Below are 25,517 nucleotides of genomic sequence, written 5' to 3'. Positions count from 1 at the left end.
ATTATACATTAACTGTTCCAAAATGAAAAAGATAATTTGCACCAGAAAGCATGTAAAATTTCAAGCCAAAGTTGCATCGGTGTGCTTGCTACTTATCATACTAAGGCCTGCCTGGGTCTACAAGTGATGTACAGACAAATTTCTGCATGCATGCCTGGATGACAGACCGGTAAAATCAAGGGTGATGTAATACATAAAGCAGAAAAACATCATTTATCATAAAGAAGTAAGGGGACAAGAGATTTTTGCAAGGAATTAGGATGAATGGGGCAAGAGATATATGCCAGAAACTCCCAAAGCAAAGTAGGGAGGGAAATCAGTGCATCTTCATGCTGGTTTTGCTACTGGCACTTCACCACTAGTGGCAGTCGACTAAGGCTGTATGTGTGCAGGAGTTTTCTCCTTCAAAAATAGGATAGGAATAGAAATACAGGATAGGAATATAGCAGCTGTACAGCACTTATAGAAATACACCTGGATTAAGTCTAGATTTCTTTTGTAGCTGAAGATGTGAATTTGAGCAGTCTAAATATGAACTAAAATTGTGAGACTTCTGTGATGTTTAAGCTCCCTCTAGTAAATTAGCATTTCACACTGTCTGCTCTCTACAGTTTCATCAAAAGACAAAATTATTTCAGTTTCTCAGGAACCAAGTGGAATATATTACTTGTATTTACTTGAAATAGCAGTTAAGAATACAATGGCTACTGCCCAGCACGCTGCTGTACGTTTCCAGACTTTTTGTTCCAGACTTGTACGTTCAGAGTTCATAAAAATCATCTTCTATTACCTTATGAGAAATCACTATTTTCCCCGTCTAATTAGTACACAACATAGGCTTCTATAATCTAAAAAAAAAAAAAAAAAAAAAAAAAAAAAAGCAAATGCTTTAAAAAATGAAGTTTTATTGCCACCTGGTGGAATTCTTGTGTATAACACGTACTAATTGCAGCCAAAATTGGGAAGATGTTGAAATACCTCAAGCTGACCAACACCATCCTGCAAGAATACACTCTAACTACATCTGGCATCATGAGAATAATTAGATGATTGCATTTGCTAAGAAAAAACAGCATTATTAAAGAGCTGCAATCTGTCCCTACACTCCTTTTAATGTCAAGTAAAGGCTCTGTTAAGTTACTAAATTCCAATTCTTTTGATGTTAATCAACACAAGTGGAGTACTGGCATGTATAAATAAAATCTGAACAAGCTTTAAAAAGTGAAATATAGTAGAAAATATAATTTTCATATTATATATTAAATATAGCAGAAAAAATATATTTAAAAATTTTGAGAAGGTTAGGGGAAGATAGCCAAATGGACAAAGAACAGAGGTTTAAATATGCATTTTAAATTGACTGAATCCTTTCTCTTTATTATTTTATGTAACTGAAAATGAATAATGTGAACTTTGCAGAAAATAATTGTGAAATTCTCCATTTAATAATTCCTTGACACAACAGAAGGCTCTAGGCAAGCTTGAGAAGTGGGTCCTGGAGAATATTGTAAGTTCAACAATCCAAGTGCAAGGTGCTGCACTGGGGTCAGGGCAATCCCTGCCACGAGTCAAGACTGGGAGAAGAATTCATTGAAGGAATCCCGTCAGAGAAGGATTTGAGGATTCTGGTGGACCAGAACCTGGACATGCCCCAGCAGTGTGCATTTGCAGCCCAGAAGGGCAAGCCTGCCCTGGGCTGCATCAAGAGGCACAGCCAGCAGGCAGAGGGAGGTGATCAATCTCCCCTCTCTACTCTGCCCTTAAGAGACCCCACCTGGAGTGTTGCGTCCAGCTGTGCAGCCCCCAAAACAAGAAGGATGTGGACCTGTTAGACCAGGTCCAGAGCAAGCCACAGAGAAGACTGGAGCACCTCTAGTGCAGACAGGCTGAGAGTTGAGGTAGTTTTGTCTGGAGAAGGCTCTGAGTAGACCTTGCACTACCTTCCAGTATCCAAAGAGAGCTTGGGGAAAAAAAAAAAAAAAACAACAACATGGAGAGAACCTTTTTATACAGGCCGCTAGTGATAGGACAAGGGGTGTGGCAACCAAACTGGCTGGGGTGAGTAGGGACTTAGTCCAGGTGTCTTATGCAGGAGACTTCAACCTGAGACTGTGGGAAACAGGATACTGAAAAGGAGGTATCTGGTTAGGTTAAGGTGAGAAAAGTGTAACTTTGGGAGTTGATATGCTGATAGAATCATTCCGTGATAGGCCATGTTTCTGGTTCTGGTTCTGGTTCTCAGTTGGTTTGAGGCCCGTTACATATAAGGTCACATTCCTGTTCCGCATTCAGGATTGGACCCCTGCCCTCAGATACCCCTATATATTGCTACATTTGCTACAGCCCTTGCTCTTTGGATGTTGCCCCTCAGATCACAAAGTTTCTGTCCTTATTATTTTCACTATTAAAGTTCTTTATTTTGGGGGCAACTCCATTGTACCCAGCCTTCTATTTTCACCACACTCCCCCAGCTAGACCAGACCAGAGTTACAGTGAGCCCGTCTGTGATAAAGGGGGAACAATTTTAGACCAAAAGAGAGCAGGTAGATTTTAGGAAGAAATTCTTTACTGAGAGGTTGGTGAGGCACTAGAAGAGGTTGCCCATCCAGCCTGGCCTTGAACACTTCCAGGGATGGGGCTCTGGGCAACCTGGTCTGTGGGTGGAATCCCTGCCCATTGCAGGGTCATTGGAACTAGATGATCTGTAATGTCCCTTCTGAGACATTAAAGGCAGTCTAGGGTTTTATGATTGTGCAAAGAGAATTCACCTTACCTGAACAAGGAATGCTAGGAAATGGTTACCACAGCAAGTTCTGCTTTCTGACTAAACCCCCCCAAAGCCACAGTATGACAGAATTTGATATGATACGACTAATAGCATGTATTTCCTGTCATAAATTTTCAATATGACAGTTTTGCACATTTTTGAAACTTTAATTAAATTCTGCATAGTCTCTAGTACAGAATTCTTTTACACTAAACATACCTAAAACTGAGATGTAGCAAGGCAGTTTTTCACTCAGCAATTCATATGTAATGTTTTATGGTTGAAGAACATGTCCATGTTTGCTGCTCTGTAGCTGGTGGAATCCTAGGAGGGACAGAAAGTAGTTTATAGGAAAAAAACCTTCTAGGGTCTTTTGCTGAAATTACCTGAACCTGTTACCAAACATATCAAACCATTCATAGAGTTTTTTGAGAAACAAAAATATGATTAAAATGTCACAGGAATGAAAAATGTTTAAATTCTTCATTTGGTATGGCTGAAAGAATGTTTTTGGGTTCATGGTTTCCTGTTCATGTTTGTATGCTTAATGGAGTGTGTCATACAGTCAAACAGATGGCACACACACGTGTTCCCTCATCCTGGTAACAGCAAGAACACATATGAAGGTCTTCATTCATTGCCTTGGATTCGCTGCATTGTCTTATCCAGTCACACTAGAGGTCACTGTGAGCAAAAGATTAAACTTAAAAGGCAAGAACAGTTCTGGATTTACAGGCCACAATTTGTGGCAAACCTTCCGATTTGAAAGGTTGACACAAACCCGTCCGTGTTAAATATGCTATTTGAGGGGGGGCATGGTACTTAATGTAACTTCATTTACTGACAAAATGCTTACAAACTGTTGAAGAAGTTATTCCTGTCAAGAAATCCTTAGTGCTTGAATATGTCCAGTTCAATTTCAGACCAAATTTAATCTCTGGCAGCACCAAACTGATTCATGATAAGAGTTCCAGACTATGTTGATACTTATTGCTGTTTCTTCATCTATAAAATTTAAGGTACTATTCTTTCCCCCCAGGAAAACGGCCCTGCTTTCTCTAGACTATAGCGGAACAGTTTAGCTTTAATTCAGGTGCTGCTTCCAGAGTTAAGTGAGCTAAAGTACTATTTGTATTGTGGTTTAGGAATGAAATCAGTAGTTGTCCCAGAGTGAAGATGTGACTAGAACAAATCTAGAACATTCAAGGAACTCCCCTTTACCTGTTCCAGGGAATGCACCCAGGGCTGCTGTGCCAGACCTTTACAGTCTCACCTGCCCATGGTTGTACCTGTGCTCTGTTTTAAAAACTTTTTCACGGTGCATGCCCATGATTAGAAAAGATGAGCAGTCAGTCCAAAACTGAACATAGAGTGCCACATAAGTCACCTATGGCTTCCTTTAGTGTAGGTATTCCTTTGAAAAGGAAAATGTTAACCCTTTCCTCATGGCTGAAAGAGCTAATGGGAGAATGAGAGTGATGCTTTTCTAAATAAAGAAGTGATGATGAACAATACTTTTGTGTTGCCACCCAGAGTATTTGACACAAGGACAGCAGAATAGAGATTAAAAGAGCAGTGGACAGGAAATGATGCTCACATTACCCTATATACGTTACTGCATGAAAACAGTACTTATGTGGAAGCTACTCCAACCCTGAGGTAACAGAGACATTTAATATGCAGATCTGGGAAGAAGAGTTTTTATCATCATCTTCACAAAACTCCTCAGTTCCTATTTTTACCTGCTTTTTGAGCCCGCTTCTTGTGTTTTTCCTTCCATTTCCTCCCACCCTCACCTTTTATTAATTCTTTCTACTGTATGTTCATCCAAATGGCACTAACATTTTAGTTGTTCACATCAAACTGTTGATTCTCTGGATTCTGTGTTCCTTGTCTCAGTATGCTTAAAGTATTGTGCTCTTTCTGACAGAAAATACCTCCCACTTTAAATTACATACTGCTTTAAAAAAATAAAACTAAAAATAAATCTGTTCTCGTGGTCCTTAGTCTATGAAACAATATTACCCAGATGCTCATGAGGGATGCTATAGCTTTTATTGCACTAATATTATGGTGATGTAATGCTTCCATCAATTAAATTATACTGTTAAAATGTGTGTAACAGAGTAAACAACAAAACCTATTATTGTGAAATAACAGGTTTTGTCTTAATTGGTAAGGTGTGGCAAGAAAAAAAGAGATTATTTTTAAGACAGGTTTTAGGCCAGTTTACTTGGCATCACTCAGACATTTTCACTTCCTTAATGTACTTCCTTTCATAACTACTGAAGATGCACATGGCATTTTCTATTAATTTTTCAGCTCTTCTTTCTCTTACAAGAGCACTGCTGACAAGGTTTTCGCTAAGATTAACATATTCCAAAACCATCCAGCGTAATTATGCCAAATCTGTTTTTGAATATACCATGGACTAAAGAAATTCGTGTTCAGAGGTGTGAAAAATATGAAGCTAAAGGCAATTCATTGGAATTAATCACACTTCATGCAGGTCTGTTTTCTTGGATGATTGTCGCTAGAGGACATGAATAAATACTCACAGATCTGACTCCACGAGATGAAGCCTGAAGAAGAGGAACTTCATTATTTACAAGACCTCGCTTTTATAGGTTTTGAAGAATGACCAGGGACTGGAGCACAATACCACCTCTCCATCCCACTGGCCAGACTAGAAGTCCATCAGTTAACTATCATCAGAAAAGAATGTAGAAAACAAGATGTTTATATTAGAGACTGTAAAAAATTCAGTCACAGAGCTATAAACATTCACAAAAGCTCACATAATATAGCAACAGATGATCGCTGCTTTCTCTCCCTTTTATGAAGTGTGATTAGTGTTTCCTCTAGACTGATGAGAAACTACTTATATGCCAGCAATGCTACAAGCGTTATTTCATTTCAGTAATATGGGTAAATCAGTTCCAGTAGAAGGATTTGATAATAAAATGTATTTAAATGTTGCTTAGCATAATGTTTTGCTGTTACAATTTTCTGGAAGACAGACTTAAACATTTCTATACTAAACACATGGCTAAATATTGAATTGCAAACTTCACAACAGAATGTGAAAATGTCAGTTTATATTATATGCAGTTTAACAGAGGCAACATGAGTTGCTCAGGCTATTAGATATCCCAAGTATATTTCTAGAACTCACTGATGATTATATGGAAAAACCGTTAATTTCAGCCTGTATCTCAGAACTGCACCTCAGGTGTTCAGACAGCCATTTCTATTACATTTCATCATCTCAAGAAATGTTTACAGAAATAAGCTAAAGTCCAACATCACTCTGTAAACCTTCAAAACACTTGTAAAAGGATTATTGATTCTCTAATACAGAAAGTATGGATTTTTAATTTTGTTCTTGTTGCAACAAGGGTTGGGGGTTTTGTGGTTTTGTTTTGTTTGGGTTTTTTTGTTGTCTTGGGGGGGGGGTGTTTGTGGTGTTTGTTTGAGGTGGTGTTTTTGTTTTTGTTTTGTTTTTTTAATCTGGGCTGACAGCAACCTCATGCAGTTAAACAAAGTGTCTAGTTCTGGACTCCCTCATGCAAGGAGCATGGAGGCACTGGAGTCAGTCTAACAAAGGACACTAAGATGATGAATGGGCTGGAGCAACTCTCCTATGAGGAAAAGCCAAAAGAGCTGGGCCTGTTGTCAGAGACTGAATGTTACAGTTAATGGCTTAAACATTGCTATGAAGGAGTTTTGCCCATTATGGGAACAATGTATAAAGAAACTGTGACCACTGAAGCCGGCCCCACCGTGAATATGCCTCCTTCGTGCAACCTTGGACTGTGGGTTAAGCTGCCTAAGGGAACTTAAGAGGACAATATTGCTCAATCATCTCAGGTCTAAGGAAAAGCAAACAAGGCTGAGGGGGAAGAAGACATCTACAAGACAGCCAAACCCAGCAGCTGTCCTGAAAATCATCCCTGGCTGGGCTTGGGTTGGGGAGGCCACAGCCCACAGGCTCATCTGCTGAGGCCAGGTTTGGACAGACTGCCCCCCAACCAAAGGGGGAGGAGGAGAGTTTTGGGTGCGTGGCCTAACCTCTGGTCAGAGACACTAAACACCCATCCTCCCTCACACAAACTGGCTCAGCTGTAAAACCCCGCCCTGGGAAGGCCACATCCAGAGGACATTCAAGTGAGGGTGTGTCATAATCCATCAGACCCCCCAAAGTGCTCCTCAGACTGATTCCTGAGGCCTGGCAGCAGAGCACTGCATGTGATGCAAAGGGATGCAACAGATCCAGAGTCTGCTGCGAGACTGTGTCAAAACTGCCTCCTCTGGCAGGGGAGATACCTGGGCATTCCCACCTGGCACAAATGTCTATCAGCCCATTGAACCCTATGTTTTCGGGGAACCCTTACCACCAAGAAAACCAGGATACCACTGGGATCTACAGTGTGTGATGTGGACCACATACAGATGGGTGATATTTTCTGCTTAATCTGTCTCTGTCATTATTTTTCTCTCTCTCACACTTCTTCCTTGTATCCCTTTCTTTCTGTTTTCTCTCTCCCATTTACTGTTAAATAAAATCCATACTACTGCCTTTGGGATATGGTCACATTTGCACCTTAATTCAGGCAGAGGCATCTCATTATAAAAATTTTAAGGACCTGATCATAAGCTGTTCAGCCTGGAGAAGTCTCAAAGGGATCTATCAATGTACGTAAAGACCTGAAGGGAGAATGCAAGCAGGAAGAGTCAGGATCTTTCCAGTGGTATCCAGTTAGTCACAAGACTAGAGACAATGGACACAAACTCGAATACAGGAGATTCTCTCTGAACATCAGGAAATGCTCTTTTTACTAGGACGGTGACCAAGCACTGGCACAGGTTGCCCAAGAAGGTGATGGAGCCTCCATCCTTAAGAGATACTATTAAAACCATCTGGACGTGGTCCTGGGCAACCAGCCCTAGGTGGTCCAGCATGAGCAGGAGGGAAGAGTAGCTGACCTCAGGATGTCCCTTCCAACCTCAACCATCCTACTGATGCCATGAGTCATAACTGAAATTTAAATAGCTGCTGTGCCATGTTATTACAATACTCCCATGTTTCTTCTCTGTAGCTGTAACAATTCCCAACTGTGACAAAGCCAGATGGGAACTCATAATTTGTGATAAACTAATGCCAAAGTGAAATCGGTGGAATTGATAATGGAAGTTGTCATCATGTCTGAGTTTGGTTTACTCTCACTAATGTTATCAGTATTTATGTAACACGTGAGTATTCAAGGTGTGCGTGACAATTAACTTACTGCAAAGGTTTAGCTGGCCTTAACTAAGGACCTGCTGATCAAATTCAGCAATGGCACTAATGTGCAGCTTCAGTGTAGGATCAGACATAAGCAATCAAAGAGTATTTTACATCAAACCTTGCTGCTATGAGGGTTAGTAGCCAGTGTGGCAATTTTACCCTTGAACTGAGCTCCTCTGGAATGGCTTCTGCCATGTGTGACTGTGCCTGTGCTGGAAAGCAGCAGGGGAGGCTTTATTTTACGCTTCCTTTTTAGTAACTTTTCCAGCTACCACCCTCATTCCCACCTGTTCCCTAAGCACGTTACATCCGTTAAGCACACCCACTAAATATCAAATCGATTGTATAAAATAATGTCTTGAAGGAAATGTGACTAGCAGGGAGAGCAGATTGCAGAACTTCGTCATATCAGAGTTAAGTCATGCTGTCAGTCTAAGGAAACAACAGGTAGCACATGGCTGGCATTGCAGGTTCCTGATGAAACCATATTACACTCAAGACTACAAGTGATCTTCTTAAGCACTTTTTTTTCCAAATTTGCTTATTTTGATGTAAACAGAAGCTTAGCCATGTTTGTTTAAACTTGTTCTGCGGGGGGGGGGGGGGAGGGGGGAAGAAAGAAAAAAAAAAAAAAAAAAAAGGAGTGTTATGCTTTCTAAGGCAAGGAAATAACACTGGGGACCACATTTCTGTGTGGGGATTAAAAAAAACTCAACAGGGAGTGACCAAGATTTAACTGACTAAAAAAATGAAAGCTCCCCATGATCTCCTGCGAACTTGGAACTTGTGAAAATCAACAAAGAAACTTATATGAATGACTGAAGTTTAAATTTAAGCTCCTACTTTGAATCTGTAGCTTGATTATTTGATTGGGGTTTTAATTAGAAGCCATTCAAAGTACCATATAGGGACCTTGGCTTATTTAAAGAACTCGAAAATAAAAAGTATTTCTAAACAGTACTCAATTCACCATCAAAACAACAGCAACACTCAGTCGTAAGTTTATAGTTCTCTTCTTGCCCAGAAGCCTTTTACATGTGGCAGAAAAGTTAGTAGATGTATTAGCAGTAACTTACAGGGCATCTAGAAAAAACCAATTATTGGGTTACCGCCCTTTTCCCCATGCCCTTCGCTCCCGTACCGACAAACCCCGCGCTAGGGGGAAGGTCCGGTGCAGTACCGGGGCTGGATCACACTGCCCCTGCCTCCGCTAGAGCGGGGCTGTCCCCACACCCCACACCCCGGGCCCGCCGGCCTCCTCCCGCCTCACCCGGCACCGCCATTTTGCAGCTGTCCAAGCCCTCCCCCGTCCTGACACCGCCTCGACCCCCCGGCGGGGCGGCCATCCTCTGCCCGCTGCCCGCTGCCGCAGCGCGGCCGCGCACGACGCCGGCCCCCGGTGCCGCTGACCGCCCCTCTGCCCCGCGGGCCCTGCCCGACCGCCGCCGCCTCGGCCTCCCGCCGCCGGCTCCGCCCGGCCCCGGCGGGGCCTCGCCGGAGCCCGCCCCACAGCGGAGGGCGGTGAGTGGCAGCCGAGAGAGGATGGGGCCGCGGCCGATGGGCGGGGCAGCACCGCCCCCAGGGCTCCGGGCCGTCGGCGGAGCCCCAGTCGGCGTCCGGCCGCCTCCGGAGTCGTGAGGAGGTTCGTCCCCGGGGGTGTGCGGCGCTGACTTCGCCAGCCGGGCTCGGTGAGCGTCTGGGGCGGGACCCCGCGCAGGACGGCCCGAGCCGCCGGCCCCCTCGAGCCCCCCGCTGGGGCTCCCTGGCCTTCCGGAGGGGCAGGGCAGGGCCGCCCGGGCACTCTCGGACCTCGCGGGGAGCGAGGCCGGGCGAGCTCCGGTGTGCCCGACGGGGAGCGGCTGGCGGCGGTGGGTGCGGAGTCACCGCCGTGGCTGCGGAGTGACCGCCCGCTGCCTTGTGAGCAACCCGGAGGAAAAGTTGGTGGTGCCCTTTGTAGGACAAGCGCAGAGTGACTTTTGGGACGGGAATGTTTTTGCGAGCTGGCTGACAGCGAGGTGAGCTCCTGCTCAGGGCTGTGCTGGAGAGGCGCCGGTGCTGCCCGTTCTGGAAGGAGCCGGAGCCGTCTGTGCCGCGCATCCCCCGCAGGGTGCCTCGGGCGCGGCCTGGCTGCGCTCGCCGTCCCTCTTAAAAAGCGCTAAGGTCAAGTTAGAACTGGAGGCACAGTAACTTTTGTGATTGTATAATGGTTAAAAATACTCATGCTGGTTTACCGTGAAGGTATTTTAATCTCTGTGTTTTCCGAGGACTGTTTGAAGGTTGAACTGAACTGTGTTGGTCTATTTATAACTTGATGTAGAAACATAATACAGAAGCGCATTTACTTGTATCAGTAAAATATTTTCTAGTTTAGGGAAGCTTAATTTTGGCAGCCAAGTTGTCAAATTACAAGTAATATGTTTGGCTGTGGTGACATGTCTAGGACTCTTAGAACCCTGTCGTGATTTTAGCGTCCTTTGAGTGGAAAAGGTTGTTGGTTAACTGGTGTCTGTGGTTTTGGCTATACTGCTTTCATCTTTACAAGGACATCTTCAGGTCGGTATTCTGAATTAATTCTGTATTTATACAGAATTAAACAATATTGTTTATTGCCAGAAATATTCTGCAATGCTCCTTGCAAATCGCTTAACTTTAGGGAAGTTGTTCTTAAGCAGCAAGAGTTACTATGTATTATGCTGTGGTAGCGTATGCATATCTTGCTACTTTTGTCTTGTGAAGACTAAAGTTTAAGTAGGCGTTTTTATGCTAGTTTACTTATTTAGGGAACTTTTTACTACAGAGTAGAGATCCCCTCTTATTTTTGACAGGGCTTATAGTTAAAAGGCTCTCTCGTGTAAGGCCTTTGCCTTCTTGCCATGTATAAATATATATATATATATATATATTTTTTTTTTTTTTAAACGGGACATAAAGGTATTTAAAGTAATCTTATTTTGAATCATGGGTATTGAAGTTGGTAATGTCTAAAAACAGCATCCTTGGTGGTGTTGTTCCTCTGGTTTCCCATGCAGAGTTCTACATCTCCTCTTCCTCCTCCTTTGCCTTCTTATTGTTGTTGTTTTTCTCTGTCTCCTGATTAGGCTGATGACAGTTAACCAGGCCTTTGATATAAATTGAATTTTTCTCTTACTGTAGACTTGTCCATAAAAAATTAGGGGCTTATCTTTATTTCTAGCATGTATAAGTAGAACGTTAATTCAAAGAAGAAATTTATATGCAGCATTTAGAAGATTGATTAATAGTTTTAGCATCTGTTTGCACTTGAAGCCCAGTTATTATTCGTTAAGGAAAAAGGCAGTCATTATTCTGGCACAATGCTGTATATATGGTCAGACTCAGCTACAGGTGCTCTTGCTTGGAATTACTGAAGAATGTGTAACTCTTGAAGATGCTGTCAGCCTTCTTGCTGTTTTCTAGGCTTTTTGTTTACTTAATTATACAAATACATTCAGATTTCAAAGTTTTATTCAGTTTTATATTGTAACCCTGCTTTCTGATAATTAATCATTATTTTCTTCTTTGGCAGCTAAAATGAATTCAGATCCCAATCCCACCTCAAGTCCCTCTCACCCCCAGCAGCATCTTGGAAGATCCCAGCTAAATGCTGCTCCTATGGACCGTAGTGAGAATGGTCAGAGACCTGGAACATCTTCAGCAGATGCTGCAACTTCTTCAGTTCCTGGCTACTCCCGTAGCAGGGAGAAAACAGAAAAAAAGGGTAAGTATGAATGGAATTCTTATGCAGAATCAGCTTACATTAAACATTGGGAGACTGTTGTGTGCGTGTGTATTCTAAACTCTGTTTAAAGACACTGTAAAGTAGGAAAATAAATTTCTCCAACTTCTCTTAACCTGTTGTTGTGGAAGAGTCTTTTCTACTTCAGCTGCCTTTGTGCTTATTTTTGAGTTTTCCCATCTAATTTTTCAGGTTTGTACAAAGTAATAGGAAAGAACTTTATTTGAAAAATTGACAGGGAGATTTAATTAAATTTAGCATAATAATGTTTCAATTTAATTTCTTTATTTGGCTAGAACACATGCTATAACTGTAATATAGCATGCTATAACTTTAATATGCATAAGATACTACTGTAATGTAGACTGAGGCAATAAAAAGCTGGTACATGAAGCCAAAATTGCTGTTAATATTAGCAGTAAGATAAGAAATTGGATTTACAGTCATGATACACCATGAAAGGCAGAATGATGGGGTTCTTTACCCCCACTTGCTGTGAAATCATTGAATTTCAAAGCTTGTGGAAACTGATGGGATGAGAGAACAGTCTTGTGTGAAATGAAGAACAAAAAATACCTGGCTCCTGTATTCACCTGCTGAGTTCCAGTTTTAACTCTGTTTGTAATTTAAGACCTGTGCAAGATGGTCTTGTGCTCAAGGTCTAGCAAATCTCCTGCTCTTTAACTTTCTTTACAATTGGACTTTTGATTGTGAAACTGCTTATATACATGCCCTTATATTCACAAATATGAGTCTTCTCTATGGAAGGTAATAAGACTATCCAAGAGTTTAAAATTATTAAATGTGTGGCTGTCTGTGTAGCACATACCAGATGCAACTAAGCTCTGCATATAGTTCAGGCCAATATTATGGCATGATATTTGTCAGCAGATCCATTGTTTGCATCTAAGTCAAAACTGACTGTTGGAACCTTCTGGTTGAAGGAGATTTTTTTTTTTTTTTTTGATACCTGAATTTCTATCATGCCTCAGTGTTCAGTACCAGTTTTGTCATCTAGCCCAGCTGTAAAAGAATTGAGAGGTTATGGAGATTAACATTACCTACATGATTGCTAATTTAGAGTCATTGCTAACAGATACGCTTTCTTTCTTAATTTTCCAGTTCCTTAGTATGCTTCAACAGGGAAAGAATAGTGACTATAATAGGATTATGGTATGAAGTTATCTTTGGCTTAGTTATACTATGGTTTGAAAAAGCAGTACATAAGTTTCTGTTGCTGGTGCTCACATTCATGCAAGACTCTGGAAATCAACACAAGCTATTTAGCGGTGTTTTGCACATAGGTTCTGTCAGATCTTCTTTTCTAGCTAATTGGGAGATTTTCTTACTCTACACAAACGTTGGACTTGTAAAATCACATTGATTTTTATCTTAGATCTCTTTACAGTTCTGTGTATTTTTTAATGATGCCTACCTATGCAGCACTGTATTTGAGATGCTGCTTATTTGTGCTCCTATAAAAGAGGGCTTTTGAGCATTGATGTATTTCTCCTTTTCAGTTGTGACTCATTCCTGATTGCTTTAAGTCTCTTCCCGTTAAAATATTATGGGTGCCTGGTGCCACTGTCACTGCCTTTCCCATGCCCTTCTTAATATATGCAAGTATTTAACACAGCAGAATGAGCTACCATTGCTATTGTGTCTTGCTGGAGTCTCTAAAACCCAATTTTTAGTGGATTTAGATAGAGAATGTCTTCAATAACACTTAGTACAGTATTTTCTTATATGGCTGTTTTAGATTTATGCCATTTGTCACAGTGCTAACAGTTTCTAGAACTGAAAACTTTATTAAAAGGAAGTTCTAGTCATCAGAACTTAAAAATGGGCATTTTAGTGGGAGTTTAGAAAGAAGTTCAAATAAAAATACAAATTCAAAGTTGTACATATGAAAAAAAAATACAAAAGAAACTGATTTGTCAAAGACAAAATTGTCAAAATATTTGAAGTGACAGAGAAGGTGTTCGTTGGAATCACTAGAGCCCTCACCAATAAATAACATTTGAGTTTCTCATAGTCCTAGGAAAAGTGAAGGATTTGTACTGTTAGCCAGGGCATATTGTGGGTTGGTTATATGAAAGAGAGTATGGTCCAGACCCAATGTTCTGGGAAGGGTTGCTCTGACTTCTTTCTTGGAAGATTAGGAAGTCAGGTAATTTTCAACAGTCACTGTGATCATGACTAACTCAGAGTCATGGAGGACAGCACACTGATATACAGAAAGCTTACTAAATACTTAGAACACTCCTCTTTAATGATGACATAAATATCTTCCTCAAATTTAAATTACTATTACAAATTTCAGTTGGTATAATTTTTAATAAATCAGCTATGATTTCTGTTTGAGAAGGGGAAATGTACTGTGTATGTCTCAATTAACTGGAAAGGCAGTTTCAGCTGAGGACTATCTACCACACATCCATGTGCCCTTCCCCCACAGAAGGTCACTGGTATCCTGGGCTGCAATAATTAAAACATTTCCCAGCAGGTGGAAGGAGATCCTTCCCCTCCAATCAGCACTGGGGTGCTTCACCCAGTTCTGGACTAGCCAGCACATGAGAGACACGGAGAGAGTTCAGCAAAGGGCCACAGAGATGATGAATGAGCTGCAGCATCTCTCCTGGGGGAGACAGCTGTGAGAGCTGGGGCTGTTCAACCTGGGGGAGAGAAGGCTCAGGGGAGATCTGCCAACGTTCATGAATTGCTGAAAAAAGGATGGATCCACGATCTTTCCAGTAGTCCCCATCACAAGGACCAGAGGCAGCTGGCACAAACAAGAGATCCCTTTGACCATCAGTAAACAGTTTTTTGTTTGTCCTGTGAGGGTGACTGAGCTTTGGCACAGGTTGTCCAGAGAGGTGATAGAGTCTGCATCCTTTGAGATACTCAAAAACTATGGGGACACGCTCCTGGGCAGCCAACTTAGGTGGACCTGCATGAGCAGAGGGGTTGGAACAGGTGACTTCTAGCAGTCCTTTCTAACCTCAACCATTTTCTTAATGCTTTTAATATTCTTGACACCAAATCTTTATTTCTGATCTGTGCTTTTTCTTCCAGTTTTTGTTAATATACATTGTGTTTAAGGCTGTAGCATCAAAATGAATATTAAGTAATTTGTTTCCTGGAAGCACACATCACATCATCTATTCCTGCAGCATTATCCATATCTTCTGGTGTAATTCAGCAAATTAATGAATGCCTTGGCTCTGACTCAGTAAAGCACTTAAACACACACATCCTCAGCGGCACAGGTACTTCCTTTGGATCAAACTCTTATACTGCCATTTTTTTTCTTAGCAATTTTTCAGTCTCTATTCTGCTAATGTATCGTAAGGTAGTGTTTATGTTATTCCTTGAATAATTTCTTTCACAGTGGGAGGTAACAGTGCTTTGAGAATTTATTGAGCAAACTGAATCTGGATTTAATGAAAAAAAAATTCAATAATTAGGATAATTTCAATAATAATAATTGCAAAACCCTTGCATTCTGCTTATGTGTGGTTTTGGTTTTCCATTCCTTGCATACGTAGTAATGGAGTGAATGTCAATACATTGGCTTTCATGTTTAAAAATAAATGAGAAAAAAAATGGTTACTCTTTCAAGGATGGTCATGGACAGGGAGCTTATTAGTGAGCAAAGCATATACACTACTAATTAGGGCTCATGAAATTTTAAAGCCATGGAGTCATCAGTATCCATGTAAGCAAATTACAGGAGAGTTCATGTATAGCAGGGAAGACCAGTGTCTGCTTGCTAGTGAAATCTTTTGAGACATACTAAGACTCTAATCTCCTAAGACACTTTTATGTCTCTCAAGGTGCACAGGCCCCTCAGTTTCTGGTCTAGGTGCTACATACCCCTTTCTGGTTTCTGTGTTTCATCCACTATGTAGAATCTACTTCCTTCAGATACAGCCTTAAAGCAATGTGAAAAGACAGAGCTTGGATGAGAGCTCTGGAGCTCCCAACACTAAATTCTCCAAGTAGGGTTAAAAACATCATTCTTGCTAGAGAAACAATTTCCCCTACTTACAGAGAAGAGCTAGGAAAAAAGCACTTTCAACGTGGTGCCTCAGTTAGCATGTGAGCACCTGTAGTACTGCTGCTATTAATGTTTTTTGAAAGAGATGCCTGAGTCCACAGTCACGGTGAGTGCCCTGTATTGCTGAGTTAGAAAGTAGATCTGTGTGTCCCAGGAGATGTTTTGATTCAGATGAAGGGAAAACAGAATGGAGAGAAACTTTTCACATTATGGTGGTGATCAGATACTTGACTGTGATGTGTGTATTCAAGTAACTGCTTCAGTTCAGCCACAGTGATAACTTGAACTGGATGACTCTCACCCCAGGTGAACATTTATTGAGCTCCAGGTTATCTGGAAGAGTTACCATTTTTTGTAATGCTGAAGTACATTCAGGTATGAAAAGTGTGTTTCTTAAAAATTGACTATCTGCCAGTCGTCAGGTAAAAGAGGTCATGCTAGGATACTGGAGAAACTGAGGAGAAAATGGTAATTTTTCATATGTACATGAAACATTATTGCTGATTTATTACATCATTTATGCACAATTGCAAAGCTAACTTGCAGTGCTTGAAGAAGGGTCTCTTTGGTTAAGGAACTAGTTGGGGGTTTTTGTCCATACTTTTACAGTAATCTCTTGTTTTAGATTGAGAACACATGGGAAGGTGTTTATACAGAGAGCTTTGCAGATAGAAATCAATTTCTTATATTTTGTTTGTAGATATACAGAGTTCTGTGTGTACTTAGGTTATGAGAGTTTTTTGTGCCTCTGGGAAGAGAATTATTTTATTAATTGACTGACTTCGAATTTATAAATCGTAAAAAATCTTTTAAACCGTTTACAATGCATTGCAACAATTTACAACTGTGTGTCTCCAAGGTGTGGGAAATTGCCAGGAATGTCAACACCAAGGCATTGCTAAATGATAACTAACAAATAGGGAACCTTTCTAATTTACAAATATTTTCTAAGTGTTACCCTCTTCCACTTAAGGTTACAAAGAACCTTTGCTTCAAAGCTCTATTTTAACACTTCTGTGTCTTTACTTTTTGGCAGTTAGCTATTACAGACTAACTCTTGAGGCAAAGTGAAATGTTTGTGCAAAGCTTGAAGAAATCTCAGAAAAACCTTTGATTATTTGAAGGGGAGCATTATGCCTTGAAGTGTTAATTACTTAACAATTTATCTGTCAGTTTATTAATGCCCCTTCAAACTTTACCTTTAAACACTCAGGCTTCTAGCAAGCTCATTTGCCAGGTATTGCTGTAGGAGAGAGGATTCTATCCAAACAAAAGTCAGTGACTGTTTTCTGCTAAAATTTTGGGACATCATCATTGTTCGTGCAGAACAATGGAAATGGGCTTTTGCATGTCTGCTGCTACTGTCAGTAACATGCTATTTTTACCCTAGATGGAAGGAGGATTGAACACTCATTTATTTGAGTAAACATTCTCCATCTTTGCTTCTGCCACCATTTGAAATGCATAAATGGGGTTTTTGGCTGATAAAAGATACTGTTACTGCTATCCATTTTTTACATTCACATCATGAACCAGATTATGGAAGGTGACCTAGGTCAGTCTTCATCCATTATCTTCCAGGTGGATCAATTTCCTAATCTGTTTATGATAACAACATTTCTAGCATAGTCCCAGGGTGCTGGAAGAAAGGAGGGTAGAAAGGGAAGAGCTATACTCATATTGGTGAATTATGTAATGAAATGGGAATGGCCCTATAAATTCTTTGGTGCAAAGGAGTTGACGTTCCTTTTGTGCAAATTTAAAAATTTAATCAAGCAGTTGGAATCTTTCAATTCAGTTTCCTTCAGAAGAGATCCAGTATGTGTGTTCCATGGTGCAAACAAATCCCTGTTACAGTACAGTAGTCAAGGAGTGACTTGGAGCTGTTGTGTTGCTGCAGGGCCCCTCACAGCAGCCCCACTTTCATTGTGAAAATTAGAAGGTGAGACTGGGAACAGTATTAATGGGAAGTAAAGCTAATCCTTTGAAAAGTTAATAATTAGTAGTGCTTACTTAAGCCACTGGATTTGTGGATTTGCTAAAAAGTTGGAATGTTCCTTTTTAAGGGCCCCTCTTTTGACAGCGAATGAACTGCTGGCGTGTCAATGTGGTGAAGTGCTCAAACTGCAGAATTGCTGAAATTCCATGTGCATTGTGCAGGTTGTTATGATAACTCTCTGTCTGCACTTAAAAAAATATGTGGGCTTGGTGAGCTCTATGGTCTCAACTTCTCACATTGTTTTTCATTGCTTTCTCCTTTCTCTTTTTTTGATGGAAGGGGTTAATATTGATGATTATAAACTAAAAAATTACAAAATACAAACTTACTTTTAACTCTACAGTTTTGGAACTGCAGATTTATATTTGATTTATCACATTTCATCCATAAAGGATTCAATCAGAGATACCTGTATAGAAAAAGCAGCAGGACTGGCTCATTAGTTACATGTAAAATTATTTTAATTACTTTAAAAGATCATTGCACAATAACAGCTATGCTAGAAAAATAGAGATTTGAGGAATATTTTTTCCTTCACTTTTATAGTGTATTATATTACTCACGCTTTTTTTTTATTGATCTCCTGACAATTTACATTCATTTTGTGGGGGAGCAGAAGTTGTTCCCATTTCAGTTTAATGCTATTTGATTACTTGGAATTGTGGTGTGACTAATATTATTACCGTATCTACAAATGCATTGCTGCTCCCAGAGAAAGTGGAGTTGAGTCCTAGACTTGAAGACCTCTGTAAACAAATGTTTATTCCCTTCTCTTCCATCACTGTTGTCACCTTTTAAAATAGAATGCCTACCAAAGTAAGGTAGTATAAGCACTCTGAATTGTTCTTGGGACAAGTAGGACCATCTTAAAATCTGACCATGGAGGTTAAAGGCATAAAAGAAATACGTGCAGTGTACTCTTAATTGTACCAAGCCCTTACTATGCAGTTAAGAATTCAGGGGGCTTCTGAATGGAGGAAAGGATTCAGCACTCATGGGTCAGCAGCTAAGCTGAAGTTACTAAAACCTTTTTTCAAATTGTTGATGTTGTTGAGCAAAGTATTTCTTCTTCTCTTCCAGGCAGTTCCTCTGTGTCATCATATTTGATATGTACAAATCATGTTTATGACATGACACTTGATGCCAGCTTTTAAGTGGAATGTCAATCTTTCCAGAAACTTTACTCCTACATAGTTACTGCACACAACACCACTTGGAAATTACAAGGATTACTTGTGGAAAGTAATTAGGAGAATTTCTCTAGAGACTCAGGCTGGCTCTCCTGAACACTGGAAACTCAACAGTACAATCCAGTGACACAAAAAAGCTATTAGAACCTGCATTTATTGTTACAAAAAGTACAAGTCAGCATTTTCTAAAAGTACATCTTCTGCCTGTGGATGAATGAAAGAGTTCTGACATCTTTCACTAAAAGATGAGCTTACACAGCATTCTCTAACAAAATAAATTATTTTTATTTTGCATTAATTGTGTATGCCTTAACTCCTAAGGGTGTCTAGATTCTAGAAAGCTTGTTTCATAGTGAAAATAAAATCTGCAATAAAAAGCTGTATGCTGTTCCCTGAAAACGTTGAATTTGTTTGATTTTTTTATTGATTTACCAGATTTGTGCTTACAAAAAGAACTTTTCCTGAATAAAATCCAGCATAACACTATCAGAATTACCACCATGCATTTTCAAATGGAACTGGATTATTATGTAAGGTGTGACTCCAAAAGAAATACCTTCTAGGCAGATTCTGCACAAAATGTAGTGCTCTATCCACTTTGGTTTATATCCACAGGGAGGCACTCTCATAAGCTTTCATTTTCCTACTTTGTCCTGGTTATTTATTGCTTGACAAGTAGGCTTTGATTATTTAATTGTATGTGCTTGCATTCTTGTTGCCTGCTTCCTATCCCATGTTGTAAAGTGTAGAAATAGCTTCCTCTTCCTGCTGCTGAGGACTCCAGGACGGTGTAGATGAATGTAGACGAGAGATCTCTGAAGTTAAGTTTTAGAAGATGAGGTTTATTGTAAGGGATGTGGGGGCCTTGCTCTGAGCTGCCAGGCTGCAGCTCGTGGCAAGGCCTAGGAAAGTGGGGGAAGGGAGAAGTAGGGAGAGGAAATTCCAAGAGAGGAAAGTCCTCAGGGAAGGGTGCAAGCAAAGAGAGCGTCCAGCCCCCCTGGGACCCCTTATCAGGGGTCTTCAAGGTGGGCTGGAACAGGACTTGGGCCAATGGGGTTACAGATACCTGATACTTCAGGGGAGGGGTACAGGTGTGGGATGAACCATACATTGAGAGGTGAGACAGAACATTCCATTTGACCTCTGGGTCTGGCTGCAGGTAACTTTCAGATGGTCACATAACTGTTTTCCCAGACATCCAGTATCTAATACATCTCAAACATCAAAACTTACTTTCAATTCTATCTCACTTACATGTTTCTCATTCTCAGAATAGAGGCAATCATTTTTATAGGGTTTTTTGGCTTCTTCCTCCCCAACAGTAAAGTTTCTTTCATACTAGCAAATGAGCTATTACTGAAAATCCACCACAAAAGGATTTCCTATAGCTAGTATATTTAATTCATTAAAATTGTTAAAGCAAGTTCATTCACTCTTCTAACCTAAATTAACTGCTTCATGTTTGTGAAAGGGTGTTTCTCTGATGGTTCAGTCATGGTTTGGGTTTTATTGCTGTTGTTTTTTGCTTTCTGGTTTTTTAAGTACCAGGGTAAGACCAGATGATTATAATACAATCCTGTCATAGTTTTGAACAGTGCAGTAAGACCTCTACTGACTTCATGAGAAGCTATAGCATTTTCTGACTGTACTACAGCAAACTGGATGAATGGAGAACAAAACTGATGGAAACTGAGCTGCAGGAGAAGGATTCCCTATCAGCAGTTGTCTGAGAATCCCATTCAGTCATGCAGAGCTGAAAGATGCCAGTGCCTCAAAGTAGTCTGCAAATAGGAAAGTTTTGCAGGTGGGATGTCTTCAGTAGCTGGATGCTTGGTTTGTAAGAAACCAAATGGTGCTTTTTCTTGTAGTTCATTTTGGGTTATTTGTACCAAAGGCATTGAAATCTATGGAACAGAACACATTTCATGCAAACTGAGGATGAAAAATCGGTATTAAAAACTGACTGGCTTCCAGCAAGCTGATTGTCTTTGTAAATATTTATGGTAATATTTTAGGTGATGTAGGTGCTTTGATGCACCACCCTAAATTCTCTTGGCACAGGATTCATAGCATGTTTTTGATGTTTTACTGGCTATTTCTTTTTCAGTCTAATCTAGTTGCTGGATTATATAGCTGCATTTTAATTTTATCTCTGATTAAACTTGTGGCAAAGACTGGATTTGTGATTCTAAATTGTAGAACAGTTAGAACCTGGAAGTACTGCTTAAGCACTGTTATTAATACTAAGAATGGGATAAGCTTTACGTGTTGCCTGTCAGAGGCATATTTTTATGGAGATTCTTGGACATAAAAAAAAAAGTTAAGTAAAAATTTAGTTTCAAGTCTGTCATAATGGAAGTCATAGAAGAGGCTTTTTCAAATACAAGTAATTCTATATCTGTATTTTCTGTGCCATGTCAGTCTCTACCTACACATTCATTTGTTCATGTTACCTTGTGGAGCATGGTAGGAGGAGTGCAATTTAGCAGTGAATATAGTTTATTCATGCTAGTAGCCTCTCACAGTAGAAGCAAGTAATTTTCCTTGTAATTTAGACAGTACTCCCTTTCAGATTAAATTACAGCAAAGCCTTCTTGCTAAAGCAATAAAGTGATGTGTGCCTGAAGGTCCAAGTAAGTGCAGTGCTGCACAGTATGACACAGTTCAGTTCAGACATCAGTGCTCTTCTTGGTATATAGAGAATTTGTTCATATGTGGGAGAAGATCTAATGTCAGAGAAGACATTCTTCAATCACTCTTCCCACCCCAGTAATTTAGCTGGTGGAAATGCCTGGGGATGAAATCTTGTCCCATACTACTCCATCAAACGTTTCAATTACTCTTGTCGGTTAATAACATGCTGCTGAGGGAGGTGCCTGACATCCTGTGACTTCTTGTAATTAGAAAACCCACTTAGCTTAAGTACTTAGCTTTTGGAATAAAGCTCATGAAAACATGAAGTGCAGTTTTTCTTCCTCTGGATGCCATCCAGCTTTTTCTTATACCTGAACTAACAGGAGTGTGTTCCAGTTTAGGAAGGCTCACAGAAGTTGCTGTCAATACTCCATGCTAATACTAGAGATGGGTGACAGACTTTTTCAGTTCAAGATTCTTCTCTTTCTCATGAGAATCATTTACACTGTTATTTAGAGCATGCCTGTTAGAGCCAGGGGGCTTTTTCTAAGTACAGTGCTAGTGCTGTCCTTATTTTATTTTATTTTCTTCAGAATGTCATTACCTACTTGCAGCCTAGACATTTTTGTAAAGCCGTTTAAACGTGTAGAAATATTTGGCATTGGCCAAATACTTTTAATCTGTCCATGCCCTTTAGTGGAAAGACACTGAACAGTCTCTCTATTTACCTTCTCCATTTCATTCTCTTCAGCTTCTTCCTCAGGCTATAAAGCTCTGATAAGTGTCTTATTAGCACTGAGCTGTGTTTTTCATAAAACAGTTTCAACTCTAAGGTGTTACGCTGTCTGATAACAGTTCAGAGCTTATCACTGTGTGTGCAATGATAAAGTGCCTTCGTGGTTTGCTGCATTTCATCTAGGCTTTTGTCACTTAATTAGTCATTAAATCCTTCTTCTGGTTCTGGTTGAGTTTTTTGTTGTTGTATTTTTCCTGAATAACACAGAATCATCGACAGATTTTTGCAGCTTGGTATTAGGCCTTTTTTCTTTAATTCACCTAGAAATGTATTGAAAGATTTAGACCTTATTTTATATCCCTGTGTGTCTAAACTGGTAATCTTTCCCCTGGGAGAAGGAAAGTTGTGTTTTTCTAATCTAAGCTGGATCCACCTGTCCAACCCAGTATATCTTTTTTCCTTAATCAGGGAAAAAAAATGGGTTTGTATCTTTTTGTGTGTGTGCCTGTTCTTAGTTGGAGGAACTACTTAACGTATAAAATTATTTATTAAATGTATTTAAAATTGTGTCCTGTTTTTGAATGTGTAATTTTTTAGGATGTAGTTGAGGTTATTGTTGCTTTCTGGCCTTTTTGCTGCTCTGTTTTTTGTCAGTGTGTCTTAGTCATGATTATTCGAACAAGAGATTAGGAAACTACATTTAAAACTCTATACCTAAGCCTAAAATTTGCAGGATCATTTGGATGACTGCCTACCTACCTTTGCTTGGATCACTTCGCTGTACCACCTTGGTAACAATTTTCACTTGTACCACCTGTGAGATCTTCTCATGAAGTAATGAAAATGGTTACATATTTTTTCTAGGTTTATGCTCAGTGAGCTTGGAGGTGTGAACATACTGTTTTTGTGTGTATGCTTAGCTGTTCCTGACTGTTTTCAGTCACTTCAGGAATGCTTCCTGTACTATAAAATGGGAAGGCCAATCCAGAAATCTTGGTTTGTATCTTGTCATCTTGGTTCCTTTATTCTCCCCACCACATGGGTTTTATCTTCCTCCTTCTTTTATCTTTTTTATCTTCAGTCACTTCTTTTTCTGAGCCCAAATGAATGCATGAAGTCATGATCATATAAAGTGTGTGTGCCATACAGGTTTCCTTTGTACTCTTAGTGTGGGTGTTGCTTAATACATCAATCTTTTGTTCAGTAGGGTTTCCATGAGCTTTAATATTCACTTGTAAAACCTATAATTTCTTTTAAACTTACATTTTGCATGAATGCTTCATTGTTGCTTCCCATCTGAGAAAGTGCTTTCGGTTCTCCTTTTATCCTGTTCTCACTAGCTTTTCACCTTTTCATTTAAAGCAGAATGAAAGAAGTCCCCAGCTTGTGTTTGTTTAAAAAAATTATTTGTTGTGCATGATGGCATGACTGTCATGTGGCCAGCCTCCAATAACTGTGTGAACAAATAGACTCTTAAGATCAAAAGGCAGAAGAAATTGTGATCCTTTAAAATACCTTTTTTTTTGCTTTGTTATTCCCTGTTCATGGTCTTTGACCTCTTGCTTAATCTGGAATTCAGGTGCTGTAGCTGTGACCTAAGAAGGCTGTGTGCACCTGGCCAGGTGGTGATATTAGCAGGCAAAGGGCTAAAACTCCCTTGAGCTGTGTAAATCCACTGCTGAGAGCTTTAATGTGTTTGTGTTGGTAGGAAAGTAAATCTACAAACATTTTTATTAGTCAGCATGCACTGTATTGATCCTTTCTGCCTGAAATAACTTAAGTTGATTTTTTTTTGAAGGAAGACAGTGATTCCAAGTTAGAAGAGCACTGAGAAAATTGAGGATATTCTGTGTGATGGGTGTGTGTGTATAATTCACTTCATGTGCATATATATATATATTTATATATATATATAAAAATCTTTCTTTACGTGAAAGGACTACTATGTGCCTTTAAAGATTTCAGAATTCAAGAATGGAAGTATCAAACAACAATGTCACTTAAAATGCCAGGGTTGTGGAAGCAGTGTTTGTCTAAAAAGTGTGTAAAATGTTTTTGCAAAATATGTCATCAGACACTTTGCAATAAGTCAGCCAACTACAGTGATGCTCACGTAATGTGATTCAGTTGTGTATGTTGAGGGTATTAAAAGGGTTGGGAATCTATTGCACCTATTACTGATTTGTACTAGAATACTGGGAAGGAAATCTTTTGACAACCACAGTTTACTTTATTTGTCTTTAAAGACTTTTGCATTGAACAAATTTCTTATCTAGATTGTGTACGTCTATCCTTCAAAACCTTGTATGAAGTTTGTTGGGTTTTAGTCTTCAATATAGTGCAAAGATGAGGTTTAGATACGTTATTTAATCTTTAACCTACCTTCCTTTTGTGATTTAAAATTTCAAGCATTGTTATCTTACAGTCTCACTGGGACTAATTCCCTGCTGTGGATTGACTACCTTTTTGTCAATGTATTGGTGTTAAATTTCAGCAGTAATAATTGCATCCCAGCAAAGTATTTAGAAACTGAAATGTTTCCTTTTTAAACATTTCCTATTTCTGATCAAAACCTAACAGAAATAGTAGAAGTACCTGCCTATGACAGAGTGAATGCTAAATTCCCATTTGAACTTACAGCATCAAAGCTGTAATCTTATTTTATATGGCCAATGTGCCAAAAGTAAGTAGTTATCTTTACTTTTCATCAGCCTGTTTGCAACCTCCCTACTTGTGTTTAGAGTTTTATATTCTCAGTATTGCTCCTGGAGATGTAAAACATACTTTTTACTAGGAAAAAAGAAATTACTCTGTAGTCATGTTTGGCCACTGCCTTTGAAGTCTATCACTCAATAACAGGAAGTTTTAGCTTAGTCTTTTTCTGAATACTGTGTGACTGTGAAGTACATACAGGTCTTAATGTAATGACCTGTTTTCTTGTAATGAATCTTCTTTAATAAATGCTTCCATAATATGGGTTTTTTAGATTCATCTTTAACCTGTTCAAAGAAAAGCCTGAATATCAAAAACGGATATTTCTGTAGGCCTTCAAAGGTGTAAATGCTTTCTGTACTGTGATGACGTAAATGC

General features: G+C 39.7%; 1 protein-coding gene across 2 annotated transcripts in view; it reads left to right on the top strand.

The window, feature by feature from the left end:
• Positions 1-9,624: 9,624 nt before the first annotated feature.
• WFS1 (wolframin ER transmembrane glycoprotein) overlaps positions 9,625-25,517 on the top strand; it is a 35,135-nt gene continuing 19,242 nt past the window's right edge. The window contains exons 1-2 of one of the 2 annotated variants that reach the window (XM_040064894.1): positions 9,625-9,742; positions 11,599-11,790. In XM_040064894.1, the coding sequence (XP_039920828.1) occupies positions 11,604-11,790 (187 nt within the window). In that variant the 5' untranslated portion in view covers positions 9,625-9,742; positions 11,599-11,603. Of the gene's footprint in view, positions 9,743-9,835; positions 10,070-11,598; positions 11,791-25,517 lie in introns of those variants that run through there. The other variant, XM_040064895.2, reaches the window with a different exon arrangement.

This window comes from Hirundo rustica, chromosome 5 (assembly GCF_015227805.2).
Source record: "Hirundo rustica isolate bHirRus1 chromosome 5, bHirRus1.pri.v3, whole genome shotgun sequence".
Taxonomy (NCBI): domain Eukaryota; kingdom Metazoa; phylum Chordata; class Aves; order Passeriformes; family Hirundinidae; genus Hirundo; species Hirundo rustica.
Note: the sequence above shows the minus strand (reverse complement) of the source record. Positions and strands in the feature narration are given on the sequence as shown.